Source organism: Vigna unguiculata, chromosome 8 (genome assembly GCF_004118075.2).
Source record: "Vigna unguiculata cultivar IT97K-499-35 chromosome 8, ASM411807v1, whole genome shotgun sequence".
NCBI lineage: Eukaryota > Viridiplantae > Streptophyta > Magnoliopsida > Fabales > Fabaceae > Vigna > Vigna unguiculata.
The window spans coordinates 25,015,273-25,037,113 of NC_040286.1; the positions used below are offsets into that span (position 1 = coordinate 25,015,273).

Genomic DNA, 21,841 nt, shown 5'->3' on the forward strand with positions numbered 1-21,841 from the left:
CTGTTAAACCACCTCAGAATGACCAAACTTCACATTCCAGCCCCGCGTCGCCTGGCGGGAATTCATCGCCGTCAGGCAGTGCATCAGAAAAGTCCAGAATGTCTAGAACCTAAAGCATCGCCTGGCGGCCGGGAGTGTGCCGCCAGGCAGTTCCCCTTACAGGAACCCCAAAACACGTGAAATTACATGCATCGCCTGGCAGCTATGAAAAACCCGCCAGGCGGTTTCTAGGAATTTTTCCAGAAACTTAGGAAATCTAACCAGCAATGAACAGAATCAACAACACACATAAAATCCAGCAATTCAAATACAGTTATTAAAGTTCTAACGTGTAAACTCCCCTAACCTGGTTGTTCTCCACTTAAAGCTTGACGAGTGAATATCCTCTCTTCCCAATTTGGCTCCTTAGCCTTCTCTCAATCCAGCCCCAAAAATCACACCAGAACCTCTCACTTTGTTATTATTAAGTGCTGGTTATTATTATTTACCAACTCATTATGGCCATTTTCCAGCCACCCCTCTGCCATACCACTAGGGTTTCCTTTCAACCCTTTCATATTCAACCCAATCCAAAAACACCAAAAAAATAAGGTTTAATATAAGTTCTCCAAGACTTAAACCCATAACCATGCAATTCCCCAAATCAATATCAAACCATCATGCCAATTCATATTTCATGCTAACAATCATAATTCAATTGTCATACTATTTCACAACATGATTATCACATTTTAAAAATAACAACTAATAATAACACAAAAGGGCATATATAAGACTCGAAGCCAAGTCCTTTCACATAATCAAGTACTCTCAACCATTTGAGCTAGTACTTTTCCACGTCATTCCCCTCATAATTAATAACATAATTAATTCTCCTACCCGCATTTATTAATTAATTATTTATTTAATTAATTAAATTTCACGGGTCTTACACACCTCACCCTGCACTGCAACATTTTCAGTCCTTGTTGTTGCCATCACCTCTTCGGTGAAATATTCCAAAAAATTGTCCACAACTTTAGCTTCACAAACTGAGTGAATAACAAACATACGCACCTTCACATTCCTTCTAGCAATATTATGGTGTTTATACCATAACTCCTTAATATTTACATAACCCATTTCCCTAAGTATTCCCATTATCTAAAAAAAAAACTCCACCTATATAGGTCACAAGACAACATGATTGTTTCCCCATTACTATAATTCAATGTTTCCTTCGTTTCAAAGTATCCCCATGGTGGACCACCACCTCAAAACTATCATCACACATCCCAACCTATAAAAAAATATACAACAAGTTACTCTATGCACTACCAATGCCTATGAATACAACACATATTACAACTCATACCCCAAAAAAGTTAAACACAATCTCCTTTAAAAGAGGACCACAACCCACTACCCATAAACAAACGGGACCACAACCCACTCACCATTAAAAACAAACAAAGACAACATCACACATAAAAAACAACAACAACCTTCGTAAAGCACATAGTTTCAACAGTATAAAAGTAAAAGGCGACAACGAATCCTTGAAAACCCCAAAAATTGACCTTCGATTTGATGCCACTACAAACGCAACAAGGACCCAATGCCACAGTCAAGGCGACATGAATCCTTCTTCTAGGAATCCTTGTTCTTTGAACGCTTCTTCTTCAAATGATTCTTCTTCTCAACCAACACTACAAGAAAACTATCAAATAGTAACCAATTTTATGAAAAAAAAATGTTTAGAGACTAATTTAGAAACCATTTTCCTAATTAGAGACTAATTTAGATACCAATTATTTTGATAGCCAAAACCTTGATAGCTAATGTTAATGACCAATTTAAACATCAATTTATGATATAAACTATTTTAGTTATCAATTTAGAGACCAATTATAATTTTTTGAAACTATTTTAGTTACCAATAATTTTTAGTTTATAAATTGGTATTTAAATTGGTTGCTAAAATTGGTCACTAATAAAAGATTTTCTTATACTGCAACATCCCCAATTTCTTCACCCTATGAACCCTAATTCACTTTAACCACTTTGAAAATCTAGTATAGTTTCAATTTTTAACTATTGTTCACATCACCTAATCTCCCTACACTTTCACATAATACACAAATGCCACAGTATTACATGAGAACACTATGCCGTTAAATTATTTAACGTTGTTAACGTCGAGGACCAATTTGAACCTCCTAAACAAACTGGAAGACTAAATTGAACCCCAAAAAAATTAGGGAACCAAAATGAATCAAACATATAAAATTAGGGGACAAAAAACTAATTAAGCCTAAATTGTATAACCTAGAAATATATTCGAAATAACAAAATTTGAAAATATATTTTGGATTATATAACTTATCATACATTCTTAAATATAAATTTTAGATTTTTGGATTATAAGATGTAAAAATATATTTATCTCATAACATAGTATAAATTAGTTGGTCCAAACCCAATCAAGGAAAAAAGGTTTCCCTTATTATCGTTGAGCTTACGCCTCTGCTTGCTATCGTTGAAGGAGACTATAACTAAAGAGAGTGTTGCATCCTTCTCTATGCACAACTTTCCCTCCATCGCTTCCCACAGTTTCTTTCTTTCACTAAATAATTAAGTTCGTATAAAGTATGTTGATAACAGTTTAGATGGAATATGATATCTTTTTTATACTTATATATAGTAAATATGAAAGATAATCACATTTAATAAACTTAATCTCAAATCATCATGTAGATGACTCCAGTTTCTAGTTTCTCGATAAATAGTCCCACGTTCACTAACTCGATTCAGTCCCTCGTGTAAATTCATTATTATATCAGTCTTTTTTTCTCTTTTAATTTAGTCTCTATATTAATTAATTTTATTTAACTTAATCTCAATTTTTATTAAAATAGAATAATTTTATCCCTTCAAAATTATGATCAAGTTTAACTTTTATATAAATTTTATATATTTATATTTAAATTGACATTTTTATTAATTATTTTAAAATTTATATATAAATTATTAAATTTAATTGTGAATTGAAAATAATATTTAGAATCAATTTACAATAAAATATAATATTAGTAAAACATAAATTCAAATTTTTAAAATATTTATCATATTTTTAAATGCTAACTAAAACATAAATTTAATATTTCTAATATTTCCAATATTTTTAAATATTAAGCAGAACATAAATTTCACATTTTTAAAATATTTAAAATATTTTTAAATGTCAATTTTACAAAATATTAATATATTTAGAATGCAATCATTAAAAGAAAGCATTTAATACTTATATTCTAATAATATTATAATAATTATATTAATTTAATAATTGAATTTAAGAATTATATTTAATTTATAATTAAATCTAATAATTTATAATTGAATTTAAAAAATAATTAATAAAAATTGTCAATTGTAATAAAAATATTAATATAATAGGTATATAAAAATTAAATTTGGTCTCAACAATTTGAAGAGACAATTTTTCTATTATAAAAAAATTAAAACTAAATTGAATGAAAATAATTAATATAGAGACTGAATTGAACAAAATATAATAATATAATAATAAACTGACACATGACACTCAAATTGACACGTGACACAATATTAACTTTGACACATGGATAATTTTTTTAATTTAAAAAAATGTCAATAATTAACACGTGATATGTATTATTCACAAATTCTAATTGATGTGATCCCAACAAGGCTTATAGCTTGGGCCAATGTCTAGGTCCAAATCATGCTCAAGGCCAATTCCATGGCCCACATGCATCTCAAGCCCAAAGCCCACAAAGAGGCCCAATAACAAGGAGCATTTTAAAGAAGATCCAAATGGGCTTGCCTCAAAAAGGACAAACTTCTCATGGGCTTCAATTACTCTTTTCATGGACCAAAGAAGATTTGAAGATATGAAGAGATTGCATGATTGAGCATTAAAATAACCTTTTAAATTGGGCCCATTGTTTAGGTCTTTCTTTCATAAATAGTAGGCTAAATAAACGTGTTCCTTAGATTTTAATTGGGCTAATCCAAGCCCAATAGAGAGCATTTGCCAAGACACTCTTCTTGCCACATGAAAGAAGTGGCTTTTAGCTTGCAAAGGAGTGCCATGCCACTTGTCAAGCATCCAACCCATCATGCGCATCCAAGGACCAAGAAAGAGACTTCTTCTCCAAGCTTGCATCTCATTTCAAATGTAATTTCATGTGCATGTGCAATAGTGACCTTCTCTTCTATAAAAGAGAGTCCTAGAGCACTTTGTAGAGTTTACTCTTGAAATTGCTAATAGAATGCTTGTGTTAAGATCACTCCACTCTTCTATTATTTTGAGAGCACCTAAGTTGGTTTCCTTTCACCACTCCAAATTCCATTGCTACAAGAGCCTTAAACACTTGTTTTCATTCCCAATTCTGCTGCTTATGGAGTCTCAACCAGCCACCACACCTTGGAGCTCCATCAATAACTATTTAAACATCATTAGCAAAAAGATCAAATTAACAAAAAAAATTAACGAAAATTGTGACTTAATTGAACATACACAAAAATGATGGCAAAATTGAATAAAAACGACGAAAATATGAAATAAAAGAGTATTTAAACCAATAAAATATTGACCATAAATGATAAGGTTGAGAAAACTTAAAGAATTACTTTGGAGGAAAGAAATTATTTTAAAAGGTTGGTTTTATTAAATGATGGAGAAATATAAATGTGAGGGTTCCGAGAAATTAATTGCATTTTTGCAAAGGATTTAAGTACAAGTAATTTAAGATTCCACATTTCTAAGTGTATTTCTTAAGTAATAGAAAATAAAGTCATGTTAAAAGGAGTTTAAGGTACAAATAATTCAAGATTCCACATTTCTAAGTGTATAAAGATGAGAATAACTTTTCATTTAGCTACGATGAGTATGAAAGAGTTTGAGAGGTAAATATAAAATGCCGAATCTAATAAACTGTAACCTTGTGTTTGGATGGAGCATGTCAACAATGCTCAGGAATTAAAATGCTTTGTATTTGAATTGCTTGCAATCAAATCCCTTCATTTTCTAAATAATTTTTTTGAATAAAGAAATTAAAATTCCTTACATTTTAATTTCTTGTTTGGAAAAAACAATTGAATTTCTTGTGAGATAAAATTTAATTTTTATAATATTTATTTTAGGCTTAATTATGTTTGAGTTCATGATAAATTTGGAAATGGGCTCGACGACCCAGATGGGTCGGGGTGACTCGACTACCCAGCCGAATGGGTCGGCCTGATGATCCAAACAAGCCTGACGACCCATACCTGTTGGTCGTGCCCATCAAGTTCATCAACTTGGCTCGGCATGACTTGCCCCAACTCGGCCCGTTTGAGTCATTGGCCTGGCTTGACCCCACTAGGTCGTCAAGCCCACTCAATCCATCTAGGTCATTGGACCCGTTTGTGCCATTGGGCCTGCCTGACTAGTTTGTGTCGTTCGGTTGGCCCAAACCGGCTAGGCCGTTAGGTCGGTCGGGCTCGCCTATGTTGTTGGGCCGATCAGACTCGTCTAGGTCGTCAGTCCCGTCCAAGCCATCTGGGTTGTTAGGCCCGTTTGTGTCATCGGGCACAATCGACAAGTTTGTGTAGTTGGGTCGACCCATTTATGTCGTCAGGCCAGCCTAGTCTATTTGGGTCGTTGGGCCAGCTCGACACATCTTGGTTGTCAGACCCGCCCGAACGGTGTGGGTTGTCGGGCTTGATCGACCTATTTGAGTTGTCAAGCCCGCCCGACTCGTATGTGTCATTAGGTCACCTAGTCCTCTTGGTCATTGGGCTCACCCGACCGGTCTAGGTTGTTGGGCCTGCTTGACCCGTTTGTATCATCAGGTCGGTCTGATCCATTTGGATCGTATGGCCAGCCCAGCCTATCATGGTTGTCGGGTTTGTTGGGTCTGTTTGGGATTGAGTCCAGAGTGTGAGGTTGAGTAAGAAGAATTTCAAATTCCTCCTTTTTATGGTATTTAAATTTCTTCTAATATACCTAATTGAAATACTTCAAAAAAGTCCATGCATTTTAAATGCTTTGTAATTTCTCTATCCAAATAATTTCATTACAAAGAATTTCAACTTCTCCAAATAAAAAAATCACCCTTTTGAATTGCCTCATCCAAACACACCATAAAGCTATATAATTTTAATTGCCCATTTTATCGTCATTTTATCATTTAAAAAGGTTACATACCGTTTTAAAATTATATAATGTTCAATAGTGCCTCTTCCAATAATAGAATGATTAAAATTTTAGAAAAACAAAATTGAGAAAGAAGAAATGATGTTGAAAGAAGATGACCTAGGAAAAGAAGGTCCCAAAATAGAAAAAAAAAAGAAAAAAATAAATATATCTCACTAGAACGTGGGCGAGATACGAATCTCTACCAACAAATAAGCTTTCTCATTATCACTCGTCTACCATCATGACACAATCTTCTTCATCATCATAGATATTACATTGTCTTGCTCATTGTCGCTTAGTAAAATCACAACACAAAAAAAAATTAAATTAGAATCCTTAACTCTTTTGTCCACATTTGGACCAAAAGTGAGTCCCATTTGATATATTCATTTAACTATAACTACCAACTTGTTTTGGTCAAAAAGACTAAAATTTGATCTACTAAAACATACAATAAGTGATTTCCCTTCTTTCTAGTATTTAGTACCCTTTATTACTAATTTTTTTACCTCTTAGCCTCTTCCTCCTTTACTTCTACTTAACATCTTTAATTCCTCCCTTTGATTTTTTGTCGTTTTAACTGTCCAACTTTTCGCATCCTCTGTGAAACATTTCGTCAATGTTCATCAAGGCTATCCGAATTTTACCAATCTAAATCCCAATAAAATTGAGCATAACATCACACAACCCCTTTAACCTTAGCATTGTATAGAGCGTAAGGCTAAATAGTTTATAATTATCAACTCAAATAATATATCTCCTATCATAAACCCAAACAATGTTAGGCCTTCAAAAAGAACTAACTATCAAGGTGCACAACGACCTTAATATAACATTTTGTACTTTTTAATGTTCATAAAAACATTCTTGCCCATGGCTCATTGTTATTTCAAGGATGGATTTGACATTGTTGACCAAGCAAAAATTTTGTTTCTTGATATAGACTTTCAACTTTAGATTGCCTAAAAGAAGTTATTGATGTCTAGATTGTAAATGATTAATTTTGAACAATTTAATTTCTTTTGGTTATTTTTTTTTGTTTGAAATATATAGCTTTCATAAGCCTTGAATGGATTCGTTAAACTCTGCACCTGTGATGATGAGTCACAATTCTCCAATAGCGTTCCAACGCTTAGGACCAATGTCCCTTACTAAGCCATGATAGGGTTAACCCCACTAACTCCATAAGTATGATCCTCTCTTAGATCATATTGTCTGCCATGTTAAACCTCCTTCGACTCACATTACCTATATATCATACTATATGTGAGTTAGATATTAGTTGAGTTAATACAATTTCACCTCCAAAGTACCCTTCAATACACTTTGACACATTAAGGAGTAGTATTTTCCCATGAAAATAGCTACTGGAACTTACCTATAGATTATTAAGAAAAACACTAACTTAATCATTTAATAAAAGTTTAGGTTTGAAATGTTGCCTACCGCACCTACCCTGATGCCCAACACCCACAAACAAAGAGCTCTTTATCAAGTACTACCCAATGGTAAGTATGGGTCGCCTAGTACAAAAAAGACAATGGCTTACTGTCAAAATTGCACCTAGTGCCATCCTTCGTCGTTTGACGCCACTTTCCATTGGAGCTCTATGCCAGAACACTGCTCAACCCTGAGTTGCCACCCCTAGTGCCATTACCTCTATAACTCTAGTGCCCAGCGACACACCAAGCTTACTTGATGGTAGCAAGAAAAAGGTTGTTCTTCCCAAAATTTCTTCAGCAACGCTCAAAACAAGGCAGTATGCCCGATGGTACTCACAAAATTAGAAATATCAAAATAGGTTCCAACCCGTGAGCCAACCCGACTCACCATGGATTCGAGCCGGGTTGAGTTAAGAAAAATTCAGTTTTTTCAAAAGTGGGTTGAATTGAACCCGGCTCACTTAACCCACAGGTTAAATGGGTTCGAGCCAGGTTGAAGGCGAGTTGACCCACTTAACCCACCAACATTTTTTTTCCATTTTTTTTAAAATTTGTTTGTTATAATTATTTACTTATATATGTTCGTAATTTTATATTTTTAAATGTTAGAATGTTGTTTAATAATATTTGAATAGTTTGAATATTTAATTAATTTGTTTGTCAAGTTATATATGTTGATACTTTAATATTTAATTATTATCTTTATAGTAATATTTCGAGAATTAGGTGAACACTTTGATTCCACTATTATAAAAAATAAACTAATTCAATTTGCTCTCATTGTAATGTAATAAAGATATAAAATAAATTGCAAAAAAAACACTCGTAAGGGAGCCAACTCACAAACCCATCAATCCATGGTGGGTCAGGCTGTGTTGCAAAATTTTTGGCTCACCAAAAAGTGAGCCAGATTGAGCTGGTCCTTCTTTAGCCCAACCCGTGGTGAGCCAACTCGTGTGAACCAGGTTGGCTCACTTTGATACCCCTACACAAAACCAGTTTGTCAAATTTCATGTCTAAAGCTACAATTGGTCTCTTACAAGATACCTATTTCTTCTCATATATTAGGCACACAAATCATACACATTTAATTCCCTTCTTTAAATCTAAGGTTTGACAACTCAAGTTCAAGCAATATAACACAATACATAATAACAAGACACATTAACTATCATTATCTCAATCTCTTTATCAATTTTACATAATAACATTCTTGCATAGATATTTCATCATAACACAAGTCATTATACAACTCATTCACATTCTTAAAACAAAGATTCAACTTTTCAGGAAAATTAACAACTTCTAAATGATTAACTCTTCTTACCAAGGAGAAGGAGTCCACCAATGTTCTTTGCAAACACCACCACATTATTTAAGTTTGACCTATGAACACAACAAAACCCTAATGATGATCGGATTGCAATTACATTACCATCATGAAATGAGGGTTCATCTAGAACACCGAAAAATCACATGCAACCTAGGAAATTTAATGCATTAGAAATTCACTTAGTTTCTAGAAAAGAGCATATTACTCTTAACTAAAGATGTATTAGTAGTAGCAAATGATAAAGATGGAGAGATTTCTTAATTGCTTCAATCTTAAAACAAGATGATATAGGGTATTTGCCTCTAAAAGAAGTAGAGAAGAGAAAAAAAAAGACTCTTTGGGTAGATTGTTTTTCTTAGGTTAGTAAAATTAGAAGAAGGCCCTTCCCTTATTCACAACTTTTCTGTTTTAATCTAACAACATAATAAAATCATTTAGTATTAAAAAAAACTTATATATATATATATATATATATATATATATATATATATTTTGAATTCTCATAATTTTTCTTCTATACCCTATTAGTAAATTATTTTTCTTTTATAATATTCTTGTTGAATTACTCATTTAGTTTCTATTTTAAAAATTTACCTTTTAATCCACTAATTAAATTTTCAAACATATTAACAATTTGTTTTATATTTTTATGATTTTGTTAATCATGTGGGGTTAACATTATTTTTCATTTTCAAGTACACTAATTAAGAATTGAGCTTTATGTAAAACTTAAGATAGCAAATGATATGGAATGTTTGTCATGATTATTTTTTAAGTTAGAATCTTTGTCAATATACAATTTTTTTCCTTTTATTTCCTAACTATCTTTGAAAATAAATTATTTTTTGATGATTATTACGTACTGACCTCTAAAAGATAATTTAGTTAGTAATTTAAATTTTTTAATTTAATTTTTTTCAATATATATTTAATAAGAAATTAACGATCTTGTAATTTAGGAGAGATTTTGGTTCTCACTACAAAAATAAAATATAGGCTTAAATATACATTTGGTTCCTATTTTTGTTGTTTTTATTCAATTTGGTCTCCATTTTTGTTTTGTGTTCAATTAGGTCCTCATTTTCATCAAGTTTTGTTCAATTTGGTCATTTTCACTAACGGTGTTTTAATAGTGAAAAGATAATTATAATATTTATCTTAAAGTTAAATTTAGTCTCAATTTGAAAAAGATGAAATGAATCTAGTTTAAAAAGAAAATAGAACTAAATTGAGCAAAATAACAAATACAGGGACCAAATCAAAATTTTTTACATAAATAATTAACATGTGAGAGAATTATAATTTGAGACGTGGCAGCTTTTTTTTAAAAAAAATAAAAATTAAATAAAAAGTTTAAAAAAAACTACAAGTTGACACATGGCAAAACCCTACAAGTGTCAACTATTTTTTAGGAAAAAAAAGTAAAAAAAAAATAAAAGTTGACACGTGGTAAAATCCTATTTTGACATGTGTCAACTGTTTTTTTAAGAAAATAAAAGTAAAAAAATTAAAAAAAAGATTTTAAATTTTTTAAAAAAAAATAAAAAAAATCATGAGCTAACACGTGGCACACAGTTAACATCATCAATGATGCGCTAACAGAAAGGACTAAATTCAAACAAATTTTCAAAAAATAAGACCCAATTGAGATAATTTAGAAGTTGAAGACCTAATTGAGATTTCGTAACCAGAACAAGAATCTTCTGTGTGATTAAACCTTGTTTTAACAATTAGAGCCTATTCTTGAAGTATAGACTTCAGTTAAGAACGAGGCCTAAACCCTCCTATTTTTACTATGCCTAGATATGATCCGATTGTAAACTCGGAATATAACATCGAAAATAATCGACATCCAAGCTCGTCATTGCACTAATGTTTAAATCGATATGAAGATAGATATTGGAATGTGTATAAGATGGGAATGAGACAAATATATACGTACTTATCTCGTTTCTATACTCAATGTATTACTCGCATCCATCCATAGCATTTGAATGAAGACATTTTCTATAATCGAATTGTTTGCGGGAGGGAAATGAGGACATATTGTAATGCCCGAAGTCGATAAAGTCTTAACTTTTGAATAGAATTCTAAAGTCAAAACTTAGCAAAATTTAATTCAACAAAAGATAGTGATCTATGAACAACTCATTATTCTAAATAACTTAACAAACAACGGTCCTCTTAATAAAACTGTTCCTTTTTTGTTGTCGTTTACTTTACATGTCAAAGATTATCTTTAAATATCCAATAGACCGAGTGTGCAGTAATTTTCTTCGCCCTTTTCCTTTGAAAATTAGCCTTTGATAGCAGAGTCCGTGGAAGTGTTGTTACACGCACTTGCATATTCTTCCCCTTGGAGGAGAAATCAAACATGGCTTCTTCAGCCACAATCAAGAAGCCCCATGCCGTATGCGTACCACACCCAACGCAAGGCCACATAAACCCAATGCTAAAACTAGCAAAACTCCTTCACTTCAAAGGTTTTCACATCACCTTCGTCAACACTGAGTATACCCACAAACGCCTTCTCAAATCCAGAGGTCCTGATTCTCTCAAGGGTCTCTCTTCATTTCGCTTTGAAACCATTCCGGATGGTCTACCAGAGCCTGCTGTGGATGCGACACAGGATATACCTTCCCTGTGTGACTCCACTAGAAGAACTTGCTTGCCTCACTTGAATAACCTGCTCGCTAAAATCAATAGTTCAGATGCCCCTCCAGTTACTTGCATAGTTGCTGATGGTGTCATGAGTTTCACTCTTGATGCTGCTGAACAATTGGGTGTCCCACTGGCGCTGTTTTGGACCCCTAGTGCATGTGGGTTCTTGTGTTATGTGCAATTTGAACAACTTATTCAAAAGGGCATAATACCCCTCAAAGGTAATTCAATTAGTTTGATTTCTGTCTCAATTACAAACTGTTTGGTACTTTGGAACATGAGAATTTACCTTATACATATGACTTTTTGGTGTAATAGTTTGTATGAGTTTAATAAGTTGAACCCTTTTGCGTCCAACATGTAGACTCAAGTTCTCTCACGAATGGGTACTTGGAGACTACAATCGATTGTATACCAGGAATCAAGGAAATTCGATTGAGGGATTTTCCCAGTTTCATTAGGACCACAGATTCAGACGATTTTATGATTGAGTTCCTACGGTGGGAGTGCGGGAGGGCTCGAGAAGCTTCTGCAATCATTCTGAACACGTTTGATGCTATGGAGCATGATGTTTTGGAGGCATTATCATCTATTTTGCCTCCTGTTTATTCCATAGGTCCTTTGAATTTACTGGTGAAGGATATCGATGATGAAGACTTGAATGCGATTAGGTCCAATCTTTGGAAGGAGGAGTTTGAGTGTGTGGAGTGGCTTGACACCAGAGAGCCCAACAGTGTTGTTTACGTGAACTTTGGGAGCATCACGGTTATGACAAGTGAACAGCTAAATGAATTTGCATGGGGACTTGCTAGCAGCAACAAGAGTTTTTTGTGGGTGATAAGACCCGATGTTGTCGGGGGTGAAAACGTTGTTCTGCCTCCTGGGTTTGTGGAACAAACCAAAGACAGAGGCCTGTTATCTAGTTGGTGCCCCCAAGAACAAGTGTTGGCTCACCCAGCTATTGGGGGATTTTTGACGCACAGTGGTTGGAATTCAACTTTGGAAAGTGTGTGTGGAGGTGTGCCAATGATATGTTGGCCTTTCTTTGCGGAGCAACAAACGAATTGCAGGTTCTGCTGCAAAGATTGGGGGATTGGGTTGGAGATTGAAGTTGTTAAGAGAGACAAAATAGAGAGCCTTGTGAGGGAGTTGGTGGATGGTGAAAAGGGTAGAGAGATGAAGGAGAAAGCTATGCAATGGAAGGATTTGGCTGTAAGTGCTAGTTCTGGTCCTTATGGATCTTCGTTTCTTAATTTAGAGAATTTGATTCGTCAAGTTCTTGTGGGCGAAAGTGTTAAAAACTAGTGTAAGAACATTTCAAATATTTTAACTTACTCTTTCACCATACCACCATGTCTATTTACTCCTTTCACTTTTCTTGGTTGTAACTCCTTTTCATTTCCCTTCCTTCTTTTGCATTTTTTATGCTTCTTAATTCTGATCAGTGATTATTCTACTGTGATTTCCAGTTCTGCTGTTTGGAGTCCATTTGGTTTTTGTGGTAACAACTTTACTTCCCTTATTTAAAACTTCAAACTAGAAACGGGTTTCTGACATATGAAACATTTCGCAATATATATTTTTATTTTCATATGAAAGAAAAAAGCAAAACAATATATATATAATATCTTTTTCATTCGTGAGAGGGCTCTTTTGTTATGTCATATAATCTTATAAAAAAGAAGATATGTTAGATGGTCGCCTTGACGTTGGGGTATAATGTGAGTCTAAGTGTCGTGGATGTGTTGGGCCACATCAAACTCTTGGTTGTTTTTTCTTCTGCTCTTTTTTTTTTCTGTATTCTATAAAATCTATAAACTTCAATTTATTTTTTATTAAAATTATAATAAAAAGATAAAAAAATTATTCCGTATCTCAATTTTTATAACGAATTTTGAATAATGCCGAAAGATATTCTCAGCATCACCATTTCCACTCTGCCACCATCACCTCCATCTCTACTCTTCCACTGTCACCATCTCCCACTCCCACGACAGCATCTTCCTCCTCAACCCACACACGAGAAATCACATAGACCTCCATCCATCTTCATGATAATTTTCATAAATCCCTACCTCTTTTTTCTTCACTTATCATGTTCCTTATCCTCGCTGCCACCAAAGTCGCACAACGCACCTTCTACACCTCCACCCATTAAACCCACGTTCCAGACCACCCACATCCTGAAAGCCTTTTTTTTCTTCCTCCTCAATAATGACAATGACATATATTGGAGATTTTAAATAGACGAGAGATAAGACGATTTGGTAGTTATACATGTTAACTTTTTACGCAGCAAAGAATGCACAATAGGGTTTAAAGTGATGAATGAATATTCAAAAAGGAATTGTTTTCATACACAAAGACTATGATGCTTTATATAGTAGCATACTACAGAGAGAAAACGAATACAACAGAAGAAAAACTGACAGTTGCTTTTTTTAAAACTAACAACCCTCACAAGTATTTGACTTAACTTCCTAACACTCCTCCTTAAGTCAAACTAGCTTTGATATTCACAATGCCAACCGCATCTTTTAGCCAACAAAGTCTCTCTGTTGTAAAGAATTGTGAATAGATCTTCTAGTTGCAACTCAGATGCACAATGCTAAACTTTGAGTTTTTCATTGCATACTTGATCACATATGAAATGGAATCGTGTTTTGATATGCTTGCTCCTCCCGTGCGATGTAGGGTGCTTTGCCAGATGAATTGTAGATTTGTTATCTATCATCAACCTAGCTTTGTTTGAGAGTTCCACCTTCAATTCCTTCAAGAACGTTTCCAGCCATATTACTTAACAGCAAGCTTCTGAAGCTGCAACATACTCAGCCTCACAGAAAGACAAAGCCACCACTTGTTCCTTAGTTGAGTTCCATGAGATTGGAGCTCCTCCAAGAAAGAAAATGTATCCTACATTGCTCTTCCTATCACTCCTATCACCACACCAATCAGAATCTGAATATCCCACTAACTCCAAGTCTGAATTAGCTTTTCCATGTGGGAACAGAATCCCACAGCCCATTGTCCCTTGTAGGTACCTAAGAATCATCTTGGTAGCACACATGTGTGACTCCTTTGGATCTTGCATGTGTCTACTTATTAACCCAACACTAAAGCTTAAATCTGGTCTGGAATTGCATAAGTATCTCAAAATCCCAACCATTCTCCTACAATCTGTAGCATTAACAAATTCTTCATCAGGTGCAGATTTCAGCTTCAGCCCAACTTCTGCAGGTGTGACTGCAGGATTGCTATTCTCCATCCGAAATCATTTCAGTAGGTCTTGTGTGTACTTTGTTTGATGCATTATAATACCATGCTTTATGTTAGTGAATTCAATACTAAGGAAATATTTGAGCTCACCTATATCACTCATTTCAAACTCATCTAACATTTGCTGTTTGAAGTGAGTAATATCCTCGTCGTTGCCTCCGGTTACCAACAGGTAATCAACATATAGCAACACGATTAACTTGTTAGAGACAGAATCACCAGACTGACTTCTCATGTATACTCCATGTTCTAAATTGCACCTGCTAAACCCAGTGAGCCTAAGGAACTGGTCTATTCTTTGATTCCAAGCTCTAGGAGCTTGTTTCAAATCATATAGGGCTTTTTTCAACTTATAGACTTTCTCCTCCCCTCCTTTCACAATAAAACCCACTAATTGTCTTACATATACATCTTCCTCCAGAAAGCCATTCAAAAACGCTGCATTGACATTCAGTTGGTGCATTGGCCATGAGAAGAAAACAGCTAGTGCTACCACGTCTAAGACTGTCTCTATTCTTGCTATTGGGGAAAAGGCTTCTCCATAATCCACCCCTGGTTTTTGTAGGAAACCTTTCACAACCAATCTAGCTTTGTATCTCATTATCTCCCCTTTTGGATTCATTTTCACCTTGTAGACCCATTTTAGATCAATAGGTTTCTTCCTAGATGGAAGTTCAACCAAATCCCAAGTTTGATTCCTTTCAATTGATGATATATCTTCTTTAATAGCTTTTCACCAATTGTTATTTGTTGTAGCCTCATCAAAGTTCACAGGTTCAGATTCTACAATTAAAGCAAAGTGGACTAAATTGCCATCTGTTGTTATATCAACATCGTGCAATACCTCATAATCATTCAAATGTGCAGGTTTTTGGATGATTCTTGATGACCTCCTTACACGTGCATCCTGATCAGCATGAACCACATCAGTATTCTCTTCCTCTATCACGATTGTGGGCTAGGAAATTTTATTATTGTGATTTTGCTTCCCAATCCAAGCAGAAGTTTCATCAACTACCACATCCCTACTGATATGAACCTGGTTATTTACAGGATCCCACAACTTGTAGCCTTCTGTTGAGTGGAAACCAATCAAAATCAGATGTATCCCTTTGTCATCCAATTTACTCCTATATTGGTCAGGTATGTGCTTGAAGCAAAGAGACCCGAAAATCCTCAAGTGGGCAACACTTGGCCTTGTCCCACTCCAAGCCTCTTTTGGTGTAATTCCTTTCAGCCTCTTTGTAGGAGAACGATTCAACACATAGGATGTTGTTAAAGCTGCCTCTCCCCACAATTCCTTTGGCAGGTTCTTACTCTTTAACATGCACCTAACCATGTTCATGATAGTCATATTCCTTCTCTCAGCAACACCATTGTTTTGGGGGGTGTGTATGGAGGTGTGATCTCATGCTCAATCCCAACTTCATCACAAAAATCCTGAAAATCTTTTGAGGTATACTCTCCTCCTTCGTCTGTTCTTAAGACCTTGAGAGCCCTTCCGCTCTATTTTTCCACCAGATATTTGAATTTCTTAAACACCAGGAGTGCCTCATTCTTCCTTTTTAGCAAGTACACCCACATCTTACGAGATAGATCATCAATGAACGTAATGATATATCTACTCCCACCATACGTTTCCACTTGGATAGGACTGCATATGTCTGAATAAACCAGATCCAATTTTTCTATAGCTCTTTGAGGCACGAACTTCCAGAAACTTCTTTTGGTTTGCTTACACTCAACACACTTCTTGCATAAATCTCTAGGAGCCTCCAACTTTGGTAGTCCTTCAACCATGTTCTGATTCTTCAATAGAAATAAATCTTTGAAGTTTAGATGCTCATACCTATAATGCCAAGTCCATTCTGCCTTGCTTGTTGAAGCAGCGAAGCAATGATGCTTTAGTGGATTCATCCCAACACGAAAAGTTTTGTTTTGGGACAGATCTGCCTGTAAAATAATATGTTCTTGATGATCAAACATGCTTAACCTATTATGTTTCATGGTAATATGATACCCCTTCTACAGTAGCTTGCCCTGGCTTAACAAATTAGTCTTTAGGCCTGGTACATATAACACATGTTCTACCATGACTCTTCTTATCAACACTTAACACCACTCTTCCCATGCCTTCTACTGATAGGTTGCTGTTGTCTGTAAATCAGATCTGGCCATAGGTTGATTCACTCATTTTAACAAACCAGTCCTTTTTTCCCGTCATGTGTGTTGAACACCCTGAGTCAAGATACCAGGATGGTTCTTCTACTACTTCCTTATCGATCTTTACCACCAGAACAACCGCTTCTGAGTCTGAATCTTCTTGGGCAAGATTTACGTGGTTGGTGGACTTGTTTTTTTTACCCTTCTCCATTTCTTTATTCACGATCAAAATGCCCCAACTTTTGACAAATGTAACACCTCACTTTTTCTTGTCAAATTTCTAGGGTTTGTCTCCATCTGTATTTTGCTTCTTCCCTTTTACGGGTTCTACAAAATCAGATTCTTGATTCTACTCCTTCCAATTCTTCACTCCTTTGGGCTTACCTTTCAGCATGGACCTCACTTGTAAATCTTGTTCTTGAATACATTTTCTTTCACTCAACCTGTACTCATGCGCTTCCAATGAGTGCTGAAGTTCCTCCATCTCCAAAGTTTCAAGATCTTTGGTCTCCTCGATTGTTATCACTAGGTGATCGAACCTCAGTGGTAGGGACCGCAAAACCTTATGCACCACATGCTGATCAGAGACCTTCTCATTACACGTTTTCATAGCATTTACCAATCCTTTAATCTTATTAAAATATTATGCAACCGTTTCATTTTCTTCCATCATCAGAAATTTGAACCTCCTTTGTAGGGCCTGCAACTTTACTTTCTTGTGTTTGTCTCCAACCCCATAAGTCTTTTCCAAGATCTCCCACACTTCTTTGGCAGTACTTGCCTTGCAGATCTTGTTAAAGATATTGGAGCTTACACATTGATACAACAGGAACCATGCCTTGCTATCGAGCTTCTACTGTTGCTTGAAGTGCTTTTTCTTCCTTAGATGCCTTGTTGCTTAGCTCACCTACACCTTCTTGGATAATTTATGCACCATCTTGAAACCCAAAAATTAGCAGCATCTTGATCTTCCATTCATCAAACATGTTGTCGTCAAATACTGGCAAGCCCCCCTGTATAATACTTCTCATTCCAGCCATTCTTCTGTAGATCCACCTAATAGTACCCCTTCACGTGAGGTTCTTCTATGGGTTTTCTTGATTGAGCAAGAAACCATTCTTCTTCACCAAAGAATCACTCCTCTATCCGGAGTACTATTCAAGACAACTTTACGACACGTACTGGCTCTTTGTAACTCTTCACAGGTTTTATCGGAACCTTGCTCCTGATATCATTGTTAACTTTTTACGCAGTAGAGAATGCACAACATGGTTTAAAGTGATGAATGAATATTCAAAAAGGAATTGTTTTCATACACAAAGACTACTATGCTTTATATAGTAGCACACTACAGAGAGAAAACGAATGCAACAGAAAAAGTAAGAGTTGCCTTTTTAAACTAATAGCCTTAACAAGTATTTGACTTAACTTCCTAACAATACATAGGTACAAACTTCACTTTACAAGTTTAAAAGTCATTGGTGTAAGATTGAATTAAGTTTTAAATTTACATTTTAATATGATATCAGAGTCGAAGATGACTCAAGGGTTTTGGAGACTTAAAGAAAACTTAAGAATGAGACATTTAATTTGAAATTTATTTTTTGAGCTTTTCTTTATGTAAAATTATCTATTAATTATCATACTTAATTTTATTTAACTTTTACACTATTTTCGAATTCCAACCCGCGCTCATTGCTTATTTCATTATAGATTCATCTCCATTATCAACAAAAAACTTAGTTAATAGTTTTACAATTAAATCCAAGAAAAAATTTCATTTTTCTCATCAAAATATATGCAAAAAAAAACTCTTGAAACCCATAGATTAAAAAAAATACCAAAAAACAAAACCGGACAAAAGAAATGCATTTTTAATGGTAATATGAATTCAACAAATAGAATGAAAACAACTTCTATACAAATATAAGAAAAATCAAGCTAACCAGAAATGAGATAAAAAAAGATTGGTACACACAACACCTTGAGATTCAAGGAATGAAATTTGTCAAAACTCTCAAGAGAAGAACTATGAAATAAAAGAAAGCGAAAAGGGAGGTAAGGACTAAAATAACTAGATGAGAAATCAAAGAGATAAAAGAAAAAAATAGAAATCAAAATTGGCTTATACTTATTAGATTTAAACACTCGACAAGGAGAACATATTTGATATTGAATGAAGATCCATTGCTTATGATTCATGTTCCCAAAATTCTTCCTTTGTTGTTATCTACATAAGTCACGAGCTCTTCATTCTTTAATATCAATTTTGCAAATTTTTCTTGATCATCAGTCATGTTCCTAGATCACCCACTATCTAAGTATCGCAAATCCTTCTTATCACTTTTTAACACCTACAAAAAAAAATAGTATTATATGGTACCCTTAATAGATTGGTCCAACACTATTTGGTTCTTTTGGGATCCATTTCAAATATCCATTAAGTACATCAAACTTTCTTGAATTGTAATTTTTCAAAACATGACATTTTCTCGTACAATGATTGCAAGCTATTAAAGTCATATCACTTGATTTGCTTGTGAAAAAGTATTTTATAAACTTCTTAACTTTTTTTTTCACAAAAAGGAATTGTAGCCAATTCCAGCTTTTCCAAAAATGCAATCTTGAGAGCCAAGAATAGCTTCTAATTTGTTTTTCCTTTAGTGAACCTTGCGCAAGTTTTCAAAATGTAGTTCACTGTATTTTCTTAAGTAGTGCATGTTTTACGGGGTTTTGAAATCAATTGATTTTCACAATCACACATTGAATTTTTGAAAATTAGATCTAGATATTCAAAATCCTCTTTTAATACAATTAATTCTTTTTCTAGCTAATTAATTTTGTTAACGAATTATTTAATCCTTTTAACCAATTATTTTTTATAGCAATCATATTTGCTTCATCATGAAATTCCTTCAAAGCATACAATAGTTGATAATAATCACTCTTTTCTTTTGAGGACAGAGAACTTATTTGACTTTAGGATGGTCATTCATAAACAACAATGAGACACAAGTTTACCTCCTCACTTTCTCCTTGTGATGAACTACTTATTTAATCATCATTATCCCCCCAAGCTATATATGCAAATTTATCCTTGGACTTGCTTTCATATTTCTTGTCAGCACCTTTATCCTTGTTTTTGGTTACAGTTTGGACACATAATTTTGGTGTGTCCCTGTTTTCCACAATTGCAACAAGTAAAGTTAGGAGTACTATTAGATTCATTTGATTTAGAATTGTACCTCCAAGCTATATATGCACATTTCTCCTTGGACTTGCTTTCCTATTTCTTGTCAGCACCTTTATCCTTGTTTTGGTTAAAGTTTGGAAATATAATCTTGATGTGTCCTTGTTTTTCATAATTGTAACAAGGAGTACTATTGGATTCATTTAATTTAGAATTGTACCTCCTTTGACTACCTTTATGACTTTTTCTCTTCAGAAACTTTCCAAACTTCTTGACTAAGAGCACTAACATAAAAAAGGCCTTTTACGTTTGGCATTTTCGGCTATTTATGTCTGTTTAAGGTTAGGCATTAGACATAAATTTACGTTTGGTGCTAAACTAACAGACATAAGTGGTTTGCAGCCTAGATATCTTCTTCATCAGCAATTTTTTGCCTTCTCAACATAAGAACAACTGAACGTTTCAAAAAATGGAACACAATTAGCATGGTTTAATGAGTTTTCCATCTTCCTCTTGAATATGAACCATTGCTTATTCGGGTTTACATAAGGAGTTAGGTAGTGCATCTACGTTACGTTTTAAGTTTGTAGTGGCTCGCATTTTCGTTCTCAAAAGACACCAGCAGTAGTGACGACAACTCTAAAAAGAGCTCTTTCATGCCGGCAAGTGGTGGCTATGAGTCATATTTTCACATCTCAAAACTAAAACCCCTCACACAAGTTTGAAAGTACTCCTTATAGCTTCGAATGGGGTTCGAAAACTGAGAAAAAGAAAGAGAAACATGAGCAAAGTGATGTAGAGTTCATATTAGAGGAAGAAAAACGAAAAAAAAAAACTCACCAAGGGATGGAGCATAGTGTTCGTAATGGGGTTTGCATTTTTCGTTGTCAATGTTACGTTTGTCCTTCTATAGATTAGATGTAAATTTACGTATGACCTGAAGGGGTGAGACGTAAATCTTTATACATTATTTACAAAATTGCTACTGCACATTTTTAACGTGTGATCTACTATGCTTGGATGTAAACGATTAACGTAATAGGTCCTTTTTGTGTTAGTGGAGATTTATATTTTCATTTTCACCAAGCTTAGCCACATCTTCATCTAACATATCATTCTTCTAGGTGCTTGACTTCAAGCAAATGTTATTTACCTTTTTCTCACTACTCTCTTGTTCATTCAGCCTATTCATTTCAATTTCATGTTCCTTAAGCTTTTCAAACAACACAACAGATTGTTGAAAAATCCTTTTATTCTAAAATAGTCGTGACTTTAGCACTAGTGCAAAAAAAGACCTTTTAAGTCTATGAATTTATGTTTGTTCGCAAGAAAACAAACTTAGAAAATGTGTGGTGGTTGTTTGGTAAAGAAAAGCTAGTTATTGAAGTTTTTTGTTGACTAACAGACTTAAATGAATATGTTTTCACATATGTTACTTAAATTAGTATTTTTAAATTTGGGAATTGTGGAACACTCTTAAAAAGTATTTTAACTTACCCTAAACCAATTGACGGGTGAATTCAAAAGAATTCTTTGGATTTGAATAAAAAGAAGCTATGATTGAATTTCATCTA

At 34.2% G+C, this 21,841-nt stretch overlaps 1 protein-coding gene across 1 annotated transcript; it reads left to right on the forward strand.

The window, feature by feature from the left end:
* Positions 1-11,252: 11,252 nt before the first annotated feature.
* LOC114193340 (7-deoxyloganetin glucosyltransferase-like) lies at positions 11,253-12,988 on the forward strand. The gene is made up of 2 exons (XM_028083092.1): positions 11,253-11,859; positions 12,003-12,988. The coding sequence occupies exons 1-2, from the start codon at positions 11,352-11,354 to the stop codon at positions 12,941-12,943; spliced, it is 1,449 nt and encodes a 482-aa protein (XP_027938893.1). The 5' UTR covers positions 11,253-11,351; the 3' UTR covers positions 12,944-12,988.
* Positions 12,989-21,841: the final 8,853 nt, after the last annotated feature.

Excerpts from the sequence above, each read along its gene's own strand:
- LOC114193340 (XM_028083092.1), top strand. The coding sequence starts at position 11,352 with ATGGCTTCTTCAGCCACAATCAAGAAGCCCCATGCCGTATGCGTACCA. Across the intron at positions 11,860-12,002 it reads GGGCATAATACCCCTCAAAG|ACTCAAGTTCTCTCACGAAT; the intron begins GTAATTCAATTA and ends TCCAACATGTAG.